Source organism: Haemaphysalis longicornis, unplaced genomic scaffold, assembly GCF_048455015.1.
Source record: "Haemaphysalis longicornis isolate Haplotype H1 unplaced genomic scaffold, Haemaphysalis longicornis Haplotype H1 scaffold_2, whole genome shotgun sequence".
NCBI classification, from domain to species: domain Eukaryota; kingdom Metazoa; phylum Arthropoda; class Arachnida; order Ixodida; family Ixodidae; genus Haemaphysalis; species Haemaphysalis longicornis.
The window spans coordinates 71690205-71713927 of NW_027526295.1; the positions used below are offsets into that span (position 1 = coordinate 71690205).

The 23723-nt window shown below is 46.4% G+C and overlaps 1 protein-coding gene across 1 annotated transcript in view; it reads right to left on the bottom strand.

Moving 5' to 3' along the window:
• LOC144168057 (lysosomal acid lipase/cholesteryl ester hydrolase-like) overlaps window positions 1-23723 on the bottom strand; it is an 85730-nt gene that overhangs the window by 40714 nt on the left and 21293 nt on the right. Inside the window, exons 2-3 of the mRNA XM_077697143.1 lie at window positions 5747-5945; window positions 561-675 (exon numbers count right to left, since the gene is read on the bottom strand). Of these exons, the coding sequence (XP_077553269.1) occupies window positions 561-675; window positions 5747-5945 (314 nt within the window). The remainder of the gene's footprint in view (window positions 1-560; window positions 676-5746; window positions 5946-23723) is intronic.

Below are 23723 nucleotides of genomic sequence, written 5' to 3' on the forward strand. Positions count from 1 at the left end.
AGAATACTGCCCGATAACTTCGTAATGCCAGAAACGGCAATGCACTAACTGGAATACAGTTGCCTGGAAATTTATCTTTGCATCAAAAACTTAATTGATTGATTTATTGATTGATTGATTGATCGATTGATTGATTGATTGATTGATTGATTGATTGATTGATTGATTGATTGATTGATTGATTGATTGATTGATTGGTTGATTGATCGATCGGTTGATTGATCGTTTGATTGATTGATTGATTGATTGATTGATTGATTGATTGATTGATTGATTGATTGATTGATTGATTGATTGATTGATTGATTGATTGATTGATTGCAAGGTTTACCACACCGACGCAACGCAGGCGATGAGGCGCCGTAGTAGAGGGCTTCGGATTAATTTTGACCACATGGGGATCTTTAACCTGCGCCGAAATCTCGAACACACTGGCGTTCTTGCTTTTCCGCTCCACCAGGAAAGCAGCCCCCGCGGCCGGCAATCGAACCCGCGTCATCGTGCTCAGCAGCAAACGCCTTAGCCACTGAGCCACCACGGCGGGTGCATCAAAAACTTGCCTCCACTCCCAGAACCTGGGGTCGTCCGTTGTTAGCGTCTTGTGGTGGTTTGACTGCGGTGTGCCTCTAGTGTTCAGAAGCCACACGTCGAAACCAGCATCGGCCAGAAGAAAACCTACATTGGAATATACAAGACTTGTTTTTGGCTGGTAATACGCCATTACTTCGTATTCACAGCTAAAACTTGTTGTCATTCAAACGTTCGTAAAAAATTACTGCGGTAACCCAAATTACTAGCCTCTCGTGGCTCTAAACGGTACGCGATAGTCATACCAATAGTTTTGGGGGGTCACAAGTATTGTAGGCTGTCAACAGCGTAGAAACGATTAAAAAATGCTCTGATCTATCCCATTTATATAAGAAAGTGGGAAAAAATCACTGCGGCGATTTTTGGGCGGTGTTTACTTGGACGACAAATTAGGCAAACGCGCATGAGCGCTGACTTTAAAGACGATGTGAAAGTAGTCTGGAAATAGCTGTTTTGCAGCTTAGCTTCTCCCTTACACCGCCCATTATTGGTTTTACTCTGGCAAATGTTTTCAGCATCTTCACACGCAGTGTATCAAAATATGTTAAAAAATGTGGAGGCTTTTCAGGAGTGTTAGACCAAGTGTCTGCAAAACATCACTTGTACCGTTCAAACTTAGGAACTTCAGCTTGTTTCTTTTTCTAGCCTGAGGGCGCGATAATCTTTTGCGAAGCATGTAAAGGGATAACATCACCTTAATATCTACAAATACGAACGGCACCCGTGTCCATAATGTACGCATTTTATTGTGACCACACGCTTTATTTTAGTTTCGAGCATCTTCTTTTGCAGTAGCCTCTTAAGACGGCCGTATATCTTTTGTTAGTGTAAGCGGTTCTACATGAAGAAGGTAGCAGTGGGCTTTGGTTACTCAATTAGGTGCCCCCTATCCGAAGAATCTAGATCTCAGTTTGATTAGAAATAAAGTCGTTTTATCTCCATTTCTCTCTCTTTCTCTCACTCTCTCTCTCTCTCTCTCTCTCTCTCTTGCTTTTTTCGAAGCATATTAGAAATATTTGAAAATATTCAAGATTGTTCCTTTCAAATTTGGCGGTGACGTAGTACGGAAAACACTGAAAAAATATTAGTTTTTTGAGCCCTATTTTATCACTCAGGTGGCCCGTTCATTCGGATCAAGAGACACTTCTACAATGCACCGTCATATTTCTTAGCAGTTGCCTTCGTCGGCGCCCGGAATTTCACGAACAAGAATCCGCGACGTATGAAGGGCTGGGCCAGAAAGCGGAGCGTGCATTGCCAGTAGTTCATTCGTCCTTACGGTCATTTGAATAATCTTTGTATGTGCGCAGAGGTTATGGCAGCACACCAGTTTTTTATGAAAAAAACTTCCATCTGGTCTTTATGGTCCCCGATAAGACGCGACCACGAACTTCTTGTTTCCTACGTATGCTCCTGTGTGAAAATTGTAGCGACTTACACTTTGTGCAGAATTGGGATGAAGCATACAGGAGGTTTTTTTTAAACAAAAAACGGTGTTAAGTGTAAGCCTGAAAATCCCTTGTTTCAATGAGTTAACAGATAAATCTATGCTAAGCTGAATTTCTGTGCTTATCTTGCATTCTCTGGATTGCGCGGGTCACATGAGAAGAAAGGCTTTCTTTTCGTGCCTTGTTATCTAAGCACTTGACCGGCAAAGCTGACCATCCTAGTAAATGCATGTAAATATTATTCTAACGCGTAATTTGGCCATTTAACGCCAATAATAGGTTTGCCCATAAGAATACGCTGCTTCTCAGTTGGGACAAAAGTAGATCTTTTAAAAACATCTTCTTTTTCATCATTATCCTCTTCATCATCATCATCACCACCACCATCAGCAGCAGCAGCAGCCTGTCTACGCCCCCTGCAGGGCAAAGGCCTCTCCCATATAACTCCAATTATTCCGGTCCTGTGCTAACTGCAACCAATTTATCCCCCAAAACATCTTGATCTCATCTGCCCACCTAACTTTCTGACGTCACCTGCCCCGCTTACTTTCTCTAGGGATCCTCTGTGTTGCCCTTAATGACCAACGGTTATGTATCCTTCGCGTTCAATGCCCTGCCCACGCCCATTTCTTCGTCTTAATTTCTACTAATATGTCCTTAACACGCGTTTAATTCCGCTCTCTTCTTGTTCGTCGACGTTACACCTATCATCTTCCGTTCTATTGCTCACTGAATCGTCCTAAATTTAAGTTGAACCGTTTTAAAACTTACGGTAGGTTAAACAAATATGTTTTAATGAGCATTGCCAAAAATGAATATAAATACTAACTACATTGCAATACACATTTTTTTTTCTGAACAAAGCAACGAAACGAGGTTTTTACATGAAGGTCGTCCGATAACAACGTACTTATTTTTCCCATCAACCCTTTGGGTGCTGCCAGTTGCGGAAAACATGTATTTTTCCTCTGGCTTTCGCGGCGCTGAAGTGTAGATACAAAAAAATGCTACGTGAATCTGGAGTGTCTATTCTGTTCAGTTACCAGAAAACAAGTGAAATTTTGCGAAGTTTTGCGGTTGCAAATATTTTCACACAGTTGTGAAGAATATGTATACCTATAAAATGAAGTGCTCGATACACTGACTGACTGAATGAGGGATTCATAAACCACCAATGAAAACTGTTGGACCTAGATACTTGAAATTTCGGGAGTACATTTCTGTCACGGCTCAGGGGCTCACTAATTCTGAATCCTCGGAAATTCTGCCAGGCATGGAGTAAAAGGAGAAAATTGTCTTTTCGCATACTCAGGATTATCTCGCTCGCCCATTGAGATGTTGAAGTGGCTTTTGCTGACTTATGTGACCCGTAAAAAAATTCGCTCCAATCCACGCTGCGAAAGTGGTTGGAAAGCAAAGCTTTAAACGACACCCACAACAATTGCTCATGCGATGTCACTTGAATTCACACACATGGCTCTACAAAGAGCGAAACCAGAGATTCTGGCTGTCGTTACCTGGAATCGGCGGGGACGGCGTCCCGAACGCAGCAGCAGTGTCAGCCACGGCCGGGCTAGAGCGGCGGACGCCGCCGCCGCTGTACTTCGGCCATGAGTCGCAAGAAAACGGAAAGGAGCGTCTTTCGAAGGGTTAGATGGCGGTACCTAGCCATCCTGATGTGCTGGCTTGGGGTTACACCACCACTCGACACAAGCGCAGACACCGAAACAATTTGGCATGTGAGCTCAGTGATCGCCATTTATACTGATTTAAACTAGTTAGTTTAGTAAGTTCGCGAATTGCGAGAAAGCTGAGGAAACTTTTATGATCGCTATTTATCAGAACCAGTTGCTACTTTCGCCTTTTGTAATACCTCCTAAAACACAACCAAATTGGTATTCACTAGTTTAGAAATCGGAGTTCCATTCGTGGAAAGCAGTGCGCAAAAAGTAGCGTTTCTCTAGCGGCCACACGTCTGTATTTGGTTTGTACATTGTGTTTTCCCGAACTGCAAACCAATCCTTAACTTATTTTTACCGTACGACAACAAATTCCATCGGGTCAGGGTTACCCAAGAGGTGCTGTCGAACAAGTTAATCAAGCCGTGCGGAGTAAGCGCGCAATGGACGCGAAGGTGCATTAAAAGAGGCCCGGAACAATTGTCGCTAAAGCAGACGACAATGCCGTACCGCCGACGCCGCCAATGGCGAGCACGCACTTCCGCGCGGGGAGCGCTAGGTCAATTCGCCGCGCCATCTCTAGTGTTTTCCGTGAGTGAATCCATCCGCCCCGCCCCCTCTCCTCCCCCTACCGCCACCTCCGCCGCGTTGGGAGTTTGTTATCCCGCGCGCCACGAAAGAACCGTTGGCTGGTAGAGCTAGAAAGCTTTGCTTTAAAATCTTTAAAGATTGCTTTCACGGTTGTGCCCTAGCTACCCTCATGATGCGAATCTGCAGTTGGGAATATATTGCGTTTCTACGAAGCCCCAAAATGGCATCGACCGATCAATACATAGTATTCGTTTTTGCTCCCAAATGTTACTCATTCGAATTGCAAAGCAGGTTTAGGTATTTCACCCTGCGACGGTGCTAAAAGGGCTAAACGTATTTTTTTTTTAATTACACAACTAACATGCAGAAAAGGCCAAAGGTGGGATGTCAACGCCCAGCCAAGCTGCTGATTTTAAAGGCTTGAAATTTCAGGAGTACATTCTTAATAAGATACAGGAGCTCAATATTGCTGAATTGTTTTTGAAAGAACACTCCGTGACGAGTTTAAGCGCTGAAAATTATTTTTAGGACTGTCTCTTTCTCTCGCAGGCCCGCTTAGGTATCAAACCGTTTTTTCTGTATTAGGTAACCCATGCAAATAAATGCCTAAGAACTGGTTTACAAGGCTTATTTCATGACAGCCACCTAATACGTAGAATCAAGATCTCGAGAAAATTACGTGTGTTTAGGGATTCTTCACTAACTATTCAATCTGCAGCTAGGTATATCAAATTTGTTTTATCCTACAAGTGGTACCCAAATGTCCAAAACTAATTTCAGGATTTTGTCCTAACAAGTTAAATTAATCTTTCCCGGGTTCTGAAGTCATATGAAGCCTCCCATGGGAACCTATAGTATTTATTATAAAACTGCAGCTGATAGTTATCCGTGACATCCGCTGAGATAACACTTCCCATGTGTAAGTAGTCGTTTGACCGCACTGGCTTCGTACATTTTTTTTCGGGATGTTTGAAATAAAGCGCGAGTTCCAGCTGCTTTCTATAACAGCACGGCTTCGTTAGGAGCCGATGTATGGACTGCAGGCACGTATTCCTAATGGTGTACAACTCTACGGCTAAGCAACCAATTATAACAATTAATGAATACATGAATATGCGTTATCCGCATTGGTATCATGGCCTACCTGGTCATCGCCGGGTACTACCGCTAGTTTAGGATAATTATACAGTTCGCATATTAGTTTTAATGCGAACTCTATATTAGTTTAAAGCTAACTTGAGTTTTAATCCCCATACCTTCGGATGGTCAGGTATGCTTTCTCTGTACTAATTTCCCCTGATAACCCTCAATTTGGTATTCTGAGAGATCACACGCGCGTGTTGAGAAATGGGTAGTTTCCTGGGCCACACAAAGCAAACTATAGCATTATATCACAAACGGACACGGCAGCAGTTAGCCGTGCTTTCAGTGCTTTCTTGCCTGGGCTCTGGGACGGGAAGTTCGTAACCCATCCCCCAGCGTTGTGAAAGATCCCATGCACAAGAAGCACGGGCGGTAAGCTCGCTTTCTTGCTGGCCGCTCCCACTCCTTGCATCCTGTCCAGTTCCAATATGTAGCCGTCTTCGGTGGTCACCTTGTGAATCTCGACCAGGTGGCCAAACCTGCCCATGAGGCCGGCCTGTAAAAGATTTTGTTCACTCCATTTGTATTTAATAATAATGGTTTGCTATCATTGTATACATGCTGCGAGACTGGCTTTCTTGCCGCATGCATTTCAAACTGCTTGTTTTTATGCGAATTATCGGCAATGCCTGTAGCTATCATTACGGGAGACACCATAAACCTCTGATTGAATATCACTGTGATAAGTAAAAAAAACGCTTAATGAGCATATTTCAGGCGTGTCCCGCAGGCAAAACATCCTTAATAACAGCGCTTCATGTATACCAGTGTAAAACAAAAATATGCCCATGTGTCCATGAAATGGCCTCGCTGACAGTCCACAGCCGTTGTTCTGTGGTTCATTACATGCATCTCAGGTCATGTATGATTGTATGATCTGTAACACTTGACCAATTACCCTCCTTACTCAATGCCCTGTAAAGGGGCCTGTAAGAAATTTTAAATAAATAAATGGGGCATTCAACAGTGCTAAGAGTTTTGCTGGTGAGTACGTTTTTATTGCTGCTGGCACGGCATTGTACGGCGCACATGTTCGACGCGATCCTATCTTTTGAGCCTCTCAACGACCGGCCTATCAGAAAAGTGCACGCCCTCACTGGACCAGCACCATTCACCGCGAACCAAACGTCTCATGAACCGCCCTTCACCTATAACTTTCTTCGTTTTCAACGTCATCTGTCACCGAACTGCAATGCAAAGTACATATGCTGGGGAGGCGCGCAGATAGTTATCGGTGCGGTATGGTCAGCTGGATGTTTTATATCGTGATCCTAATATTCCTAGTTTCTTTCTTGGTGGTTTTAAAAGCTCTATTCAACGTCCTATTGCTACATCGTCGTGGGGGGGGAGAGAGAGAGAGACTCTATTACAGAGAAAACAGGGAGGTTTGCCAGCATGAATTCGCTGACATGCTACTCTGCGGGGAAGGGGGGAGAAGGAAACAAAGAAAGAAGGGGGAAGAAGAAGAGTAGGAGGCAAAAGATAAGAATAAAAAAAAGAATAAAAATTAAAAATGTATAGAGTCCTGTTTAAGGGAGTAAAAAACTTGACTGCACATGCTATGGAGATGGCTACAGTGTTGTAGCGACGCCAATGTCCTCGAGGTACTCAAATAACGCAGACAGGGCTTTGCGCTGGGAGGATGGTGAGTGGAATAGTCCAAGCATCAATCTTAGTGTTATTGGTCCAGGTTGGAGACATTCAATTCTTTGCTGTAAACGGGCCCTTGATTCAGCATAAGCAGAGCACTCTAGTAGTATATGTTCGATGGTTTCGGGTGAGCCACAGTTGTCACAGTATGGGTTGGAAGTCTGGCCTATACGATGAAGGAACGAATTTGTAAACGCTGCATTAAGGCGCAGTCGATGGTACAGTGTCTCCAGTCGGCGAGGTAGTCGTTCCGGCAGCCTCATTCTCATGTACGGGTCTATGCAATATAGAAAGGCCTGATGAAACTCCGGAAGGGACCATAAGCGGTTTCTCTCAGCCAAAACTACTGCCTTAGTCATAGCTGAGGCATCATTTTTCGTGAAAAAAATCCTTCTCCGTGTTCTCAATTCTAGGCCCCTGCGGGCAGCCTCATCCGCTTTCTGGTTACCCAATATGCCACAGTGGCCTGGGAGCCACTGTAGTGTCACACGATGTCCAGATACGAATGCGAGATGGTGGAGATACTTCACTTCTCGCTGGGCATGTTCATGAAGGCTGAAACAGCTAGCGCGTTGCAGGGTCTGAAGAGCTGCCTTCGAATCGCAAAAAATGGTTCACTGTGTCGACGGCTGGCGAAGAATGTATCGGATGGCTTCTTTTATCCCATGAAGCTCAGCCGACGTGGACGAAGTCGGTCGCTCAAGGCGGTATGACAGGGCTTTCCCAGCTGATGGAATAAAAATTCCTGATGAACTGCACTCAGATGTTGCCGACCCATCAGTAAAAATGTGAGTTGTTGCAGTGTAAAATTTGTTAATGTGTGCGAGTGTCATCTGAAGTAGGCTGATTTGAGGCATTTGCTTTTTTTGAATCAATTCCAGGTATAAATGTTTTTATCCGAAGGGGCGACAGAGTCCAGGGCGGGAATCCCAGGGGCATTGTCTGCGGTGCTTGAGTTGGAATTTGAGCTTTAATAGCCCTGATTGCTTGCCCAAAGCTGGAATTGCTTCGATCTGCGATATGAGCCAACGAATGCATTTTTGTATGTAACCTGTGCCTCAAATGAATTCGTAGTGTTTCTTGAAGTCGTAACACGTCTAAGGGCAGGCCGCCGGCTTCAGCAATTGTCCCAGAACGCGACGATCCTTTTGGAAGGCCGAGGCACTTCCTGAGACAGTCTGTCGTGTATGAAGTCGAAGCTTTGCTGTGCTTACTGCTGAGATTTCGTGCCAGATATTATCAGAGTTGCGCTTGTTGCGTTCAAGAGAGGTCGAACTGAACTCTAATGTTCTAAACATGACGTCACTTCACCACTCAATTCCGGTAAACGGCTTGAACACGCGAAAATTGGTACACGTGCAGAACTAGCTTCTATAAGAGGTGCTCCGGCTGCCCACTAAATTTCTTATTGGCTAATGCATTTGATCTTGTAGAAATAAAACCGTCGGAATAAACTATGAGTGCTGAACTAAAATGGGCGAGGGGAAACTATAATAAAAGTTATAAACCCGCCAACCTCAACGAAAGAATACTATGCATCAAAGCGGCAATCCTTTTTTTTTCTTAATTTGTTTAAAAAAGAACCAGAAAGAAATTTGGGTAAGGTACATCAGTTTTCTGCCCCGCAATTAGATTTTGGACTAAATCCTGCAGACATAGAACGACCTCGTCGCCTCGAAAATTCTTATCAGAGTCGATAATCCGCAATCTTATATTATCTTCTTGAAACCATAGAAAATAATTCTGGCATGTGGTCGCAATCTATCATAATGCAGTTCTTTGTACGAGAAGATGTAGATAATATAAGATAAGATAAGATAAGATAAGATAAGATAAGATAAGATTTATCAAAATATAAATTTACAGCAATTTCGTTGCGGGAGGTTATGCAGCCAGTCTATGCGCTGAAGTAGCTGGGGAATGTCCCAAGGTGTCCGCGAATCAAGATGAAGGGAATGGCCATCGTTTACGGCGCTGCATAAGGAAAAGATGAGGAAGGTGAGAAACGCAGAAGGCTCGACTAACGCGAGCTTCGGTCTGCCAAGGCTTGGCTTCTGTGGTTTACGCAAATACACCAGCCTTCAACTCTGCTTCCCCGTAAGAATATATTCGTGGGCAAGCCTAAGCTTTCAGCAGGCTTGTGTTCACGTTGTTAACAGGATTCGCAGAGTAGAAATTAAGTTCATTCCCCGGAAAAAAAAAGTGCTCTTCAACAAGACGGCAGCTGCCTGTAGTCGAAGGGTACTTTTATGGCCTTTGTTTTGGCATAAAGCGGGTACACATCTCGGGCAGCCGAGGTGTGGTCCTGTTTTTATGTCATGACTTCTCTGAGTTCGGCAACCAATTCGTTTAGTGTACTAAGCGAAGACTCAGATTGGAGAACTGGTTCGGGCGTGGCCCGTGGGAGACAAGGACTTGTACACATCGCTGAGCGGTTAAGGGTTTCCAGGCGAGTGCACTGCTGCTGACCTAAATGGTAAAAGTGAGCAGAAACAAGACTGCAAGAAGAAAACCCCAACAGATGAGACGTGTTGGCTGTTGCCTCATCGTCCTTGCCATCGATGGTAACGATCATTCAGCAATCGAAAGAGAGAGAGAAGGCTATTAGAAGAGAAACCCTAGAAGAGAAAGCCTAGATTATTAGAAGAGAAAGCCTAGATGTTTGCCGGAATTTTGACACCGGCATGCTGCTCGACTGGGGAAGGGGGGAGAGGGAAGGAAAGGCCCTATAGAATACAGGGCAGAAGAAAGAGGGAGAAACAGAAGAAATAAAAGAAGAGAGAAAAATAACAAAAAATGACGTTCAGTTTATGTCAGTAGTGTGATTAAAAAGACCGTTTTCAAAATCGACTATTCGTATAGTTTCTAATGTTCCCTACCTAGCACACACACCCAAGCTCTTGAGCAAATGGAGAATGTTCGCGTAAAATCTTAATATTTTTTTCGATTGTGTCGATGCTACAAAACAGAACTGAATAAAAGAGAACATACTCTGTCTAATTTATAAAACCTAAGAATAATTGTTTCAACTTACAGTAGTCTCCAACCTGAACATTATAAAGTGGATACATGCCAAACTGATTATGTTACACTGATGCTAAAAGGTCGCTTGCCGTTCATTTTTTATACCCTAGCACCAGGAATTAACATAGTTATCGCTTCTATTTCATTCAAAAACCTGAAGGATAACTCGCTGTCGTTCTTCGCACTTTCACAAAAATATGACTCCTCCCTACTCGCCCCGCTTTACGATGTACGATTGCTAGGACTTCGTGTCTCATCATTAGTGCGTGATTTTTTATACGCCTGAGCTGTTCTTTTTTTTTTCTTCTCTGGTGTGCTTCTCTTGCTTTCTATTTTTGAGTTGCTTGTTCTGTCAGATTTGTGACATCTTTCTTTTATTATACTGATAATTTACACTTGTCACAGATCAAGCGGTGCATTTTCTTTTTAATTACAGCCCATTCAGCGATGTAATTATGTATGTCTTTTTTCAGTTTCGAAACCCGAATCTGTACTTCGTAATGTAAACTGATGAATCCTGCTGCAAATGGGCGAATAATGTACGCTGTGTGACTTCAACTGTTTGCTGAACGGGGGCGCGGAACCAATCAAGCCTTCCTATGGCCTTTTGTCTCTACCCCCTAACGTCGTGTGATATAGAATGAACTTCACTTGTTTTGAATTTGCAATCACACTGTGTCTCCATGTATTGGTGACATGAATTTGGACGGCGTTTTCGATCAACAGCGAGAGTCCTACATTCCTGCACGGTGCATTCTAAAGCCATCTGACGAGCAGCAAATTCACTTGTCAAGCTTTCAAGGCTACACAATGCAGTGATCTTATTCGCATCAATGCGTGTCTTGAGATTGTGTGTAGTGCTGCGACAGCAGGAAACGCTGTAGTAAGGCGAAATTGAATACAAAAGGGCCAAGGAAATACCCTTGAGGTACATTCCGTGCGGTTGGTATGGCCAAAGAGGGTGCAAGCAGTTCGCGCATAAACTATACGGCGAGTCAAGTATGTTTGAAGAAATTTGCACCCGCACTGTGAAAGATGAAATAGACAAAATATTGAGCTAAGCATCGTGTCTTGCGGTATCATATCGCCGCAAAAGATGCCTTTTGGTTAGTGATGTATTTTGCTGCCAGCGTCTCGCCACGCCCGCTTATCTTATCTATGAAGAAAATCCTGCATGTATGCCGCACAGGCTATTTCACTTGATAAGGAAAGAGTACTTCACTCTCTCGTCACTAGTCCAGAATGCTCTTTTCTTGAAGCCAGTGTTCTCCATCTAAATCGATGGTTCCAGAAAGAAAAATCAGAGCCTGTTTTTAAAGTGACCCTGCAACACTTCTGATAAACGCTTTCACTCTTACCTTCGCATCTGGAAGCCCTGCGAAAGCTATAGTTACCGACAGCACGGAGCGGCACTGCGTGATTTGCTCGTCGCAGCAGATACGCTTTGCGTTTCTGCTTTGTTTTTTGTAGCTTTATTATTAAAGTTGCTATTGAATGCGTTCATTGCTGCATCTGAAATAAAACCGGCCAACAGCGAGTACATGGCCTTAACGACGTAACTCGAGCGGTCGATGAACGCCAAGACGGGAAAGAAAGAAAAATCTTTTGTGCAAGTTTCCAAGTTATCTGATGGGCACAGAGCAGTAAATTTTGGCTGAGGCTACTTTGCGACCCCCTAGTATAAGTGCTGGGTGTGTTGGGTGACTACATTCTGCAAGCATCTGAGATTTCAAAAAAAGTTAAAAAAAGTGTCGCAGGGTCCTTTTAAGAGAAAGATGGTTAAGACGCTAAATTTTCTCCTGGCAAGCTAAGTCGGAGCTCAAAATCGAAATTGCTTCGACCGTGTCCAAATGGCGCATTGGAATGGACGTCCGCTTCATAACACGAGCGATCCAGGTTCGATTCCGACCACGGGGAGCGTTTCTTGAGGCGCTTGATGTGCCTTCATCTTTCATGTGATGTGCTTTCATTATTTACTTGTGAAACGCATTCTTGAAGTTGGCTTTCCTGCAGGGCGCTTTGGTGTGACATTAAGCGCCGGGAGTGAGGCATAGCAAGCTGCGCTTTTAAAACGCGGAGAAGGAAGAAGTGCTCGCACGGCAAACTCCATGTCACTCGTTTTTCCGGCGATTGCCTGTGCACGTCATTCTGTTGACTGCATCTTCACCGCATGTATATTCCATCATTTTATTCAGGAGAGCAGTCCAACAAACATTTTTTGCTAAAAGAACCATGCATGCCTTTTGGCTTTGGGGCAATATGCTTTCTATATGTCCTTGCCCCAAATTTATCTAACCAAAAGGGCATGGCCCCCTATAAGGACGATTGAAAAAAAGACAGTGAAGACCGTCGTCTGCTACAAAGTGTAAACGGAAGCTTATCTCTAGAGGGGGATACCATCAATAGTCACCGAGCCACAATTGCAAACCTGTGGTAAGTATACGCCTTACCTTCTTACAAAGTGTTGCAAGGGATATGGGGCAAAAATATTTGCAAAATGTGTTGGTGGTTTGCTTTAAGGAATAGTCACCACTGCAGCTCTTAGCCAGTACGCCGAGATGTCTACAGACATCCACATTGGATGAATCACGTTTAAGAGGACAGGAAGGCAGGCATCACTCATGTGCTGGCACGCTACATATGTGATGCCGTCTGGGCCAAGTCTACAGGGTGAGTCTTGGACTAGTCGACGGCAGCCAAGAGCTAGACAAGAGTGAAGGGTCTGTGAATACCATTGACTGCCGCCAAGTCCGGTATCTAGCCATCTTTAGGTCTAATTCCAAATAGTGGCGCTGTGACCGCCTGCAGGATACCGAAGTTAGGAAATCAGGTGTGTCCTAAGCTGGAGTAAAACGGTGCTAGATCATCTACGTTACGCATCAATAACTGATTTCCAGCAGGGTCTGGCATGCGAGGCCCTCGTTTCGTCAACCGGAACGTGCGAAATATGAATGCATTACGTGAAGCACACGAATCTATCCAGCACTGTCTATGGAGGCTGATTTCATGTGTACGTGCGGGACTACTTACTTGGTGGAGTCGGCAACGGCACAACACAAAGTTAGGTACCCGTAAAGCCCATTAAGGACGTAAAGCCAAATGAAAAAGCCGCAAATGAGGATGCGATCGACGCATCCGCAACTCCAAAACTCAGGACCGAAACTCGTGTAGCCAGGGCAGTAATCAATTAAATATTAGGCTTCAACCTCAGTCAAATCACAACGTGTTCTACAAGGAACCTCCAATTAGTATTTAATCTAAACGACGCAAAAAGCCTGACGGTTTCTTCTGGCATAACGAATGAACCACCTTATTCTATTTGCATTTCCCTGCCACTGCTACAAATGGCAACGTCAAAATGTCCATCCCTGCTGGAAAAAAAAATATTTTCAAGCAAAAAAATACAAAACGAATAACTCCTTCCAAGACTGTTCAAGAATGGGATGGTTGTGTTGGTGATGGTCATGGTGAGTGTGATGATGTAGATGTTTCCGCACACGCTCGTGCGCGCGAACTCACTAACCGCGCCGGGCATTTGTGGCACAGCACACGAGACCGAATGACTACCTACAAAGAAATTACTCAGGCCTATCGACTTGCCAGACGCAAGCTCCCACCGCCCTGCAAAGGATTGAGCAGGGAGCAGGCGGTCATCTATAGGCAACTCCAAACAAAGACGGTCCCGAGCCCCTACCTAAAGCACAAGATGTACCCGGAGACATACCCTGGTGCAACCTGTCGGGTGTGCCGCAAAGCTCCAGCAAGACTCGAGCACATCGTCTGGGATTGCCTCGCGTACCCGGACGAATCAAACACAAGAACGATGCCACCTGCCTTCGAGGAGGCAGTGCGGACTGAAGACCAAAATCTTCAACTCCAGGCTGTCCAGCGAGTCATCGTGGCGCTGGCCAGGCAGGAGGACCCCGGCTACCCGGTGACGGGGAGCGGAGGACCCCTAGCCGGGTTGGCTACATCTGCGGTGACGACTCTGGCCAAGTCATGAAGACCTAGCAATAGGACTTCATTCGCAGGCCCCAAAGACGTTTTCCCAATCCAATCCAATCTTGTGACACAAGGCCAGTTAAGGGCAATAGACCGAAAAAGTGGTAAAGTGAGAGAGATTCCAATGGAAATACTACACTCTGACTTTTTTAAAAACAGCCAATAAAATTACTATACGGATGGCTGCTACTTATATTTTAGTTTTAGGTGTTGCTCCAATATTGCTCCATAAAACGCAACTAAACTCTGACATATACTTCCAAAATATTTAAATGTCAGCCTGGTACAATACAGGCGCCGACGGTGTGCTAGTTAGTACAGACTGAGTTAGTGCACTGATGCTTTCAATGCTTATTTATTTTGCTATTTTCATTTCTACAGTGCTTTCACTTGCAGCAAGTTGTATCCTCGCCCCAACGCTCAGTTATGCCACAAACACAGTGCCTCTAGTTAACATCTCCTCTTGCGTAGCAGCTAACGTACTCAAGTAGTAAAGATATCCTCCTGTGCCAGTGTCGATCAAATCGACAGCACAGTACTAAAAACTACTATCCTCTCTAGCGAGATACTTAGTCAAACTCTTGCAATCATTAAATTTCAGCATGGCTCCCGCCCTACAACAAAGAGCGGAAATTGTCCTGCTCTTTACATCAGGTAAACAAGAAGCGCTCTGCAAATACTGCCCATATCATTTATGGGTGTCCTTCGAAAGCAACTGGTGCACAGCATCCCTTTATTGGCGTGCGTCATAGAAGGTTTCACGGGTCATCCATTTCCGCAGGGCCAGAATGGTGAGTTAATTTCTTTCTTGTTCTATGTTTTGATGTCCTCTAAGAGCATTTCGTGGTAACAACGTTAAATCCCCTCTGCACTAAATTACATATACTTCAGACCAGCCTCCTATCTTCCCTTTTAAGAACTACTTGAAATTATTTGAAACTTATTTGAAGGCGAATGAGTGAGTTTACTGTGTGACAAAGCTGTGCGTATGCTTAATCCTTACGTTGCCTTTCACCAGGCAACTATGACACATAAATTTTATTTCTACGCTGCAATTGATATGAAAATGACAAAAAATGACCCAAAAGAAATTCTGTGTAGGCGTATAGCAAATTGTGGTGTAGTGGCGCCCTCTGGTGGAGCGCCCGCGCACTGTGTGCGTTTCTGTTGTATTAGGTCGTTACTAGATGTCGTTGCGGTGGCACGCACGTGATGCTAATGCTCCAATAACGTGCGTATGCGTGTCTGGTTGTGCCGTTGTGATGTGAAATAAAACATTCTTTGTCTGGGGTTGTATCAGCGAAGTCGCACTCTTCTTGTGGGCTTGTGCGTGGGCCGCCGCGGTGCGCCTTCCCTCCCGTCGCTGCCGAGGCCGCTCGCCGTCCCCACGACACAACATCTTTTGCCGACGAGGATGGGATCCTTTTCTTCTGCTGCGACATCGACATCGTCGACGGTTCCGGCAGAATGAAAAAGTGAGTGCGTTGTTTGACCTCGCTCGAGTGTGACGGTCTGGCGTGTCTGGCGTCGCGAGGCCTAGCGTTCTTTTGTGCTGACGCTCGTCGAACCGTCGCCTAGGCCTCGCCCTACTTCGTTCTTCTGCTTCTGCTCCTGCGTCTCTCTCCTTCCTGCTTGGCAGCATGGGCCTCTTCGATACCCTGCCCGTTTTCCTCGAATTGCCGGGTCCGCCTCCGATTCCGTGGAAAAACTGGCGAAAATTGTTTCAGGCCCATCTCGAGGCGGCTGGCGGGTGCGAGTGGAGCGACGGACGGCGCGCGTCGGCGCTCGTCAGCATTTTGGGTAGGGAGGGGCAACGTAGGTATTTTGCCGAGACGGAGCAGGAGGAAGCAAGGAGGGACGCCAGCGACGTGACCGACTCTAATGTGGCCAACCCTAACGTGACAGACTCCGCCGCCGACGCTATTGTGACCGCATCCTCGGCTTCGGCCGTTTCTAAATTCGACCAACTGGTTGAGCAGCTAGACCGGTTCTTCGCCGCGTCCACAACCACGCTTGTTGAACGACACGAGTTCACAAGCCGTCGTCAATTACAGAGGGAACGTTTTCGAGAATACGTGACCGTTCTAGAGGAGAAAGCCGTGCGTTGCAAGTTCGGTCTGACGTACGCGGAGCGCGTCCGAGATCAAATTATACATGGAACGTCTACCCCCCAAGTTAGAGAAAAGCTGCTCGCGTATGGTGAAACGTTGTCTTTGGAGAAAACTGAAGAGATTAGTCGGAGTTTTGAGTCGTTGTCGTTGGCGAATCAAGCCTTCGGTTCGCATCATCATCAAGTACAAGCGGTAGGACGGCGCGGAAAAGGTGGCGTCTCGGAAGGTGGCGGCGTGAAGAATCAAGATGGCATGGGCCGCCGGGGAAGCCGGCGTGCTCAAGATGGCGGCACAGGAATTCAAGAAGGCCTGGCCAGCCGGGGAGGCCGTGACGTCATTCCACCGGGTTCGGGAAGACGAGATGGTGGCCCCCAAGATGGACGTTTCCATTCGCAGTCAGCTGCAGAGTTTCGCGGTACAGTCCAGCCGAAGAAGTTTGCAGGCAAGCTTCAGTTATGGGAACGATGCGGAAATAAATGGCATAATCAGCATTTCAAAATTATCCGGCCCGAAATCGGCGCTGCAACTCTTGTAACAAGTGGGGACATTTGGCGTCGATGTGCCGCAAGCCGGCACCAGTGCATTAAAGGGGTCCTGAAATACCTTCCGCCGATGCATGGATGTACATGTACCCAAATAAAGCAATGTATTTGCAATCTCCTCCCGCAAGAATTATGTTAAAGCGATGAGTATTAGCTGAGAAATCGTAAATCAAAAACCGCGCATTATCGTCACTCCGCGTTTCCTCCTCCTTTCGACTTACTCTGCTGTTGACGGCGCGCGAGCCTTGCCTCCCATGATGCTGCGCTCCCCAGGGGTGACGTACTTCCGCTATTGTGCTGCTCAGACTGTCGTCTGCTACGGGCAAGCTTTGTTGACACCATGAGTCCCGCACTCCGCTCAAGGCTGGAAAAGCGAACGAAAAATCTGGCCGCATGTATGCGGCGGCCTGGCCTTGCCCTTTCGCTGTGTACGTTGCTAGCGGCACATGATTTTTATCGGCGGCGAACTCGCAGCCGCACGGGGAGGGTCGTGCGCTCGTTCCCTTGATGCACCGCGCACTGTTTATCTAAAAAGCGCCGTATCAGATGTGGCCTCGCTGGTGCCGGGTCTTAATTTGCGGCGGTGGTAATTCCTGCCGGCGGCATGTGAAAAAGTCATATTAAAACCGATACAGAACCCGTGCACAAAACGCTTGAATCATGTGACCAGTTAAGCTTGGGGCGACGCGTGGTGGAGAGCGGCAACGTTGGCAAAACATGCTCCGTCGCGGCTCTGAGCTTTCTAGCGCTGGAGCGAGCGCCATTTCTTTGACAATCTCACACATCGGTTGCCTTGGCAACAAGGCACAAACCGCTCTAGAAGTCAGTTACGGTTGCGTGATCCCGGTTCAGCTCGGGGCCCCACCTCGCGACATGTGGGAACTGCAGGTGTACCACTCACTCCCATTGGGAAGTGCGAGATGCGTTTGGCATTACAGGAGGCGATGGTGTGTGTTGTGGACGCCTTTCTTTCGCCATGAAATGCGACGTTGTGCTTCTCCGGGTGGATAGTGCTTCCCATGGACTGGATTATCTTTCTCGAGCGACGTACGACTCAACCTCGCATGGGGTATGTGCAGTGTGCGTGGCTAAAAGCCATCGGCTTGTGCGCCAGAGTTATGTGACTTGCTGTTCGTCCCCGCAAACCGCGCGCGAGGTGAGTACCGAATTTACGACGGGCAGGAGGCAACCCATCCTCTGTCCATCGTGGTTAAGACTTTCAACGCATGTTGTGACGTTGTGTTCGTTCCAAACGCGTCTCTGGTTTGTTTTGAAGTTGAATAAAATGTATGCGTCAAACCCGGGCATTCTGCTCAGGGCGTTCTCTGCGAATGCACGAAAGAAGTGCCACGGGGCTTCAACGCTTTCTTTATGGAACGTACTCAGGTAACAGAATATCCATGTCGTGTTATGGCCGTGTTGCATTCAATACAAACGGTTAAGCGTTTGTTTTACACTTGTTTCGTTTGTCGTAAAATGCCCAAGCACTCCGGCACTCCGCTGGCAGATCAGCCGGCGAGCCGACGCTGAGCAGACGACTCATCTCTTTGCCGGAAAAAAACGCCCAATAGCAGGATGTCTAGCTCATGACGAACATCTGGGAATCGATGATGTAGACATGTGAAGATGGCGGCGTCCAAAAACACGAAGGAAAGGGTGAGAAAAAAACGGCAAACTTTGCAACAAAAGTGTGAGCTTTCCGCTGCGCGTAAAAGAGTAATACTTGGCACAGAGGACGTTGACGACCCAATCTAACGGTGGCGCTAGTTCATCTAGTGTGCTCAAAATGCCTTTCAGGGCCCCTTTAAGTTTCTTCGAAGGAAGCTACGGGCTCCACTCCGGCACCGGAACCTGTACAGCATCCAACATCCACGGAGATCAACTGATCTTCGAGATCTTCCGTCTTAACAGTCAGCACTTCTTCGAGGAAGGACTTATACGTCCAAGCGGAAGTCAGCGTCAACAATCCTCCGAGAAAGGACCTAGTCGTACAAGCCGAAGTCAGCGGAGTGACCATGCAACTCTTGGTCGATACCGGAGCATCCGGGTTGTTGATCACTGCCGAAGATTTTAAGCGTCATTTCAGTAAACAGCATGCCTTGTCGAAGGCCTCCGTCGACTTGTGGAATTTTTCCAAGCAGCGTATCGGCATCCGCGGCTCATTCCAAGCTCCTGTTTAAGTCTTGCAACGGTCTTGCTTCGTCACAATCTACGTCACAGACAAAGGGACATCGCTTTTGGGACTCGACGCCATCCAGCAATTGGGTATTCAGATCGACGTTGAGCCTCTTACGTGTCGACTAGCATCCGTGTGTGCAGTGCAGTGTCCCGCGAACCTGCCCCCGGGTTTCGAACATCTCTTCAACGGCGAGTTACGTATTGTCAAGGACGTCTCGCATAAGATCCAACGGCGGCCAGGTGTGACTCCAGTTGCATCTAAGCTACGACGATTGCCTCTTTCTCTCCGTGATACAGTGTGCAGCGAGCTGCGACGCCTGGAGGACAGTGATGTCATTGAACGTGTCGACGCCTCGGAGTGGGTTTCGCCACTCGTCGTCGTCCGGAAAAAGAACGGTGACATTCGGCTGTGTGTGAACCTCCGGGAACCGAACAAGGCAATTATCATTAATGGGTATCCTTTGCCGCATGTCGAGGAGCTGTTTCAGATATTTTATGGTGCTGTTTTTGTTTTCTAAGCTCGACTTAGCGTCGCATTATCGTCAGTTGTTGCTGGAAGAGGGAAGTAGGGACTTAACTACCTTTGTGACTCATGAAGGCTTATTCAGGTTTAAGAGGGTGTGTTTTGGTCTGGCGTCGGCGCCTGCGGTCTTTCAAAAAATGATGTCCCAGATCTTGAATAATTGAAAAATGTCGTTTGCTATCTTGATGATAATCTTGTTTTGGGAACGACTCAGCCTGAGCATGACGCGAGCTTGGTTGAAGTCTTAACATGTATAGCAAACAGTGGCATGAAGTTGAACGACAAATGTCTTTTTTCGGTCAAAGAACTTGATTTTGTGGGTCACAGGATATCAGCTGAGGGCACCTCGCTGTTGGAAAGCAAAGTAAAAGTTGTAGTACATGCTCCGGCTCCTGGGGAAATAAAGTCATTGCAATCATTTTTAGGTCTTGCAGGATAGTATGCCAAGTTCATAAAGAACTATGCAGAGATAGTTGAACCACTGCGCCTCATACTCAGGAAGGGTCAGACGTTTTATTGGTCTGATGATGCCCAGCGCAGTTTTGATCAGTTGAAAGCGTGCCTCACTTGTTCTCCTGTCGTGAAGGTCTTTAATCGTGACTTGCCTGTAGTAGTTACTACCGACGCATCTGATGTGGGAATTGGCGCGGTACTACAGCAGCGGTATGGTTCTAGGCTTTAAACCGTAGCCTTTGCTTCTACAACTTTGTCGGAGACTGAGAGAAAATACTCTGTGGGAGAGCGCGAAGCGCTGGCTTGTTTGTTCGCGTGTGAAAAGTGGCACATTTTTCTTTGGGGTAGACGGTTCACGCTTAGGCCTGACCATCAGGCTGTAGTTGCGTTGTTAGCCGCAGAAGATGTAGGTCGGAGACCTTTAAGAATTTCAAGGTGGTCGGCTCGTCTGCTGTATTACAATTTTGACATCGAGTACTGCAAAGGATCAGAAAATCTGGTGGCTGATGCTCTATCGAGATTACCCATTCAGACCGGTCAAGAACTTAAGAAGGAAAAGATAGTGTCACTAGTAATATCAGTGGTCGATAAAGAAACCGTGCAGCTGGCAACGAAGGCAGATGTGACGTTGCAGAAGGTAGCAGAGTATGTGTCTAAATGTTGGCCAGATAAGAAAAAAGTATACAGTGAATTAACAGCTTATTTTCATGTAAAGGATGAACTTTCTGTGGTGGACGGTTTACTCATGCGTGATGACCGTGTAGTTATTCCTTGTGTACTTGTACCTACGTTCCTCCAGTTAGCACATGAAAATCATCAAGGAATAGTACGTACGAAACAACTTCTCCGAGAACGTTACTGGTGGCCTCAAATGGATCGTAATGTTGAAGAAAATGTAAAGCATTGTTGGGACATCGTCGGTCCGTTAGATGTGTCGTACCCGCGATTTCTTGTTACACTAGTCGATTACTACTCTAAGCGGCCTGAGGTTCTGGGCACAAATTTCATTTCAACTGACGATGTCATTAGATGTTGGACTGGTCTTTCAGTCGGGAAAGGCTCCCTCAGGTTTTACGGACGGATAATGGACCCCAGTTTGTCTCCAAACAAATGCAAGAGTATCTAAAGGAGAAAGGTATCCGCCACGTGTTCTCGTCGAATTACTACCCCCAGGCTAACGGCCAGATTGAACGGTTTAACAGGGTTCTCAAAGAACATTTACAGGTAGCCAGACTTGAAAGCAAGAATGCCGAAAAGCATTACACAATTTCTTGGGTCGTATAGGGTCACACCACATTCAGTGACAGGTCTTTCTCCAGCTTTTTTGCTGCATGGACGTCAGCCTCGTTCCAAAGTGGATATTAGCCATTTCAGGTTACGTAAAAAGGCAGCAGAATAGGACAAGTTCCTGCCTTATGTTCGGAATCAGGTCTTCACAAAGCAGCATAAAGCTAAACAGTACTTTGACAGGAGGAAAGGTGCGCAGCAGACCCGCATAAAGGTGGGAGATGTCGTGAAAGGGAAATTCCGTAAGCAAGGATTTCTGAAGTATAGTAAGCCGTTGACAGTGCAAGCTCAGGTTGCACCTTTCACCTTCAAGCTCAGTGATGGAAAGATCTGGAACGCTTTAAAACTCACAGTCATTCCGAAAGGAACTGAGGTTGGCTCGGCACCGTATTCCTTTGAAAATGTTGAACTCTCTTCGAGGCATAAGGAGTTTCTATACTCTTTGTCTAACTTAGACATTTGTGACGGTCAGTCCCCTAGTCTACCGTTGACAGATGGGGCAAACCCCAGTGTCCAGACAGGCTCTGATCTGTCAGAGCTTCCTTCCAGTGCAAGGTCTGGATCCGTTGTTCCTCAAGGAAACTGTAGAATGTCAGGAAGAAAATAGTGAGCAAACAGATCCAAATAACCATGTAGACAACACAAGCGAAAATGAGGGGGCGTCTGGGTCGTCAGATAATTCAAGTTCAACGTCTACGGGTCCGCGCCGTAAGACTAAGCAGCTTCAGTGGCTTCGCGACTATGTGCGGTAGGGGGTAGACGTAGGGTTCATGCCTTGTGTCATGTTGGACGTGTCATGTCTTGTGTTGGGTCGCATATCACCATTTAAAGTGTTTTTGGACTGTTTTTCTTAATGGGTCTTAAAAAAATGTCTTACTCTGTTGCGTGTCGTGTGTGCAACTTACAGGATTGTGCGCGACTCTGTTATTCATACTTCCACTGCTCCTGCGCAAGTGATAGTGCTTTTATGGGACTATGTAGGACTGTCGTCTGTGACTGAGTGCTTTGGAGTGGATCAATTGTAAGGACGATGCAGACATTCTTTTAAGCACGGGGGAATGATGTGGAGTATATATTCCACAGAGTGTGGGAACTTCTTTTTCGCGGGGAGATGATGTGGTTTAGTGGCGCCCTCTACTAGAGCGCCCGCGCACTGTGTGCGTTTGTGTTGTATTAGGCTTGTACTAGATGTCGTTGTGGTGGGACTCACGTGATGCTAATGCTCCAATCACGTGCGTATGGGTGTCTGGTGGTGCCGTTGTGATGTGAAATAAAACATTCTTTGTCTGGGGTTGTAACAGCAAGGTCGCACTCTTCTTGTGGGATTGTGCGTGGGCCGGCGCGGTGCGCCTTCGCTCCCGTCGCTGCCGAGGCCGCTCGCCATCGCCCACGACACAACACAACTGTCTTGTCTTGATGGAAATACAGGACAAATGGCGGTACCAGCATGTGCAGGCAGAGAACGGCTCCAGGAGTGCCGCGTGACTGATGTTGTCATTTCGTTTTTGCATCTTCATTGCGAGGGTCGTCAGTAGAGCATAGCTGCGTGTTGATGACATTGTGATGCTGCTAAAACACTAAGCCCGCCATTTCTACTTAGCGACGCACAAAAGCCAATTTGTGCAGACTGCTAATATTCATTCTGTTCAAACCATCCGAACAAGCAAGTGGTTAGCGCTTTCTCTGCATGCTTGAAAAATGTCGCAGTAAGCTATATTTACCAAGGTTTTTAACATCGAAGCTATTTAGCAAATGAATTTTTTTTCCTGTCCTTAGTTAAAAAATACCGAGAAATTGCCGAGCACGCGCACGGGAGCGCGTGCACGTGAGCGCGTGCACGTTAGCGCGGGCCTCGCGGGCGTCTCCCGGCAGTTAACAAAATCAAGAAAATGCCTAGCTCTGTGTGCGTGCCTCGAGACGGCCCCCCAGCGTCTCTTTGCACGTTTGTTAAGCCAACATACCCACTTAGGGAGATTGAGCAAGATTGCGGCGAGCGCCCGGCAGTTAAAAAAACCAAGAAAACGCCGAGCGTTCATGCGTGCGTGCCTCGCGGCGATTACCCAGCATTCCCTGCACACGTTTATCCAGCCAAGCATCCCCACTTAGAAATTGGCCAAGAATGGAAAAAATACAGCGTTCGCCTTAATCGTGGCAACACTTGCTCGGAACAAGAAAGACATGTCGTCAGAGCGTACGCCCATCTTAAGGTGATATCCATTGATTAGCACTTGCAAATAACGAGAAAATCCCACAAAGAGCAATACGGGTGGAGTTAAAGGAGCCATGAAGAGAAAATGCAAGTTGGTTTTATTCGAAAGATTTCGTGTTTTATAGTGCCCCCAGCGCTTGTCCGGATACAAACGATGCTTTATTCACTGAGAAATTAAACAATTTAGGTTAAAATTTTGATTTTCCCGCTCAATCGTGCGTTTTCGTGGTCCCAAGTGACATCACTGAAACCGACCGCTCTGCAGCCTAGAATACCTTCATTCACGCATCCGCCG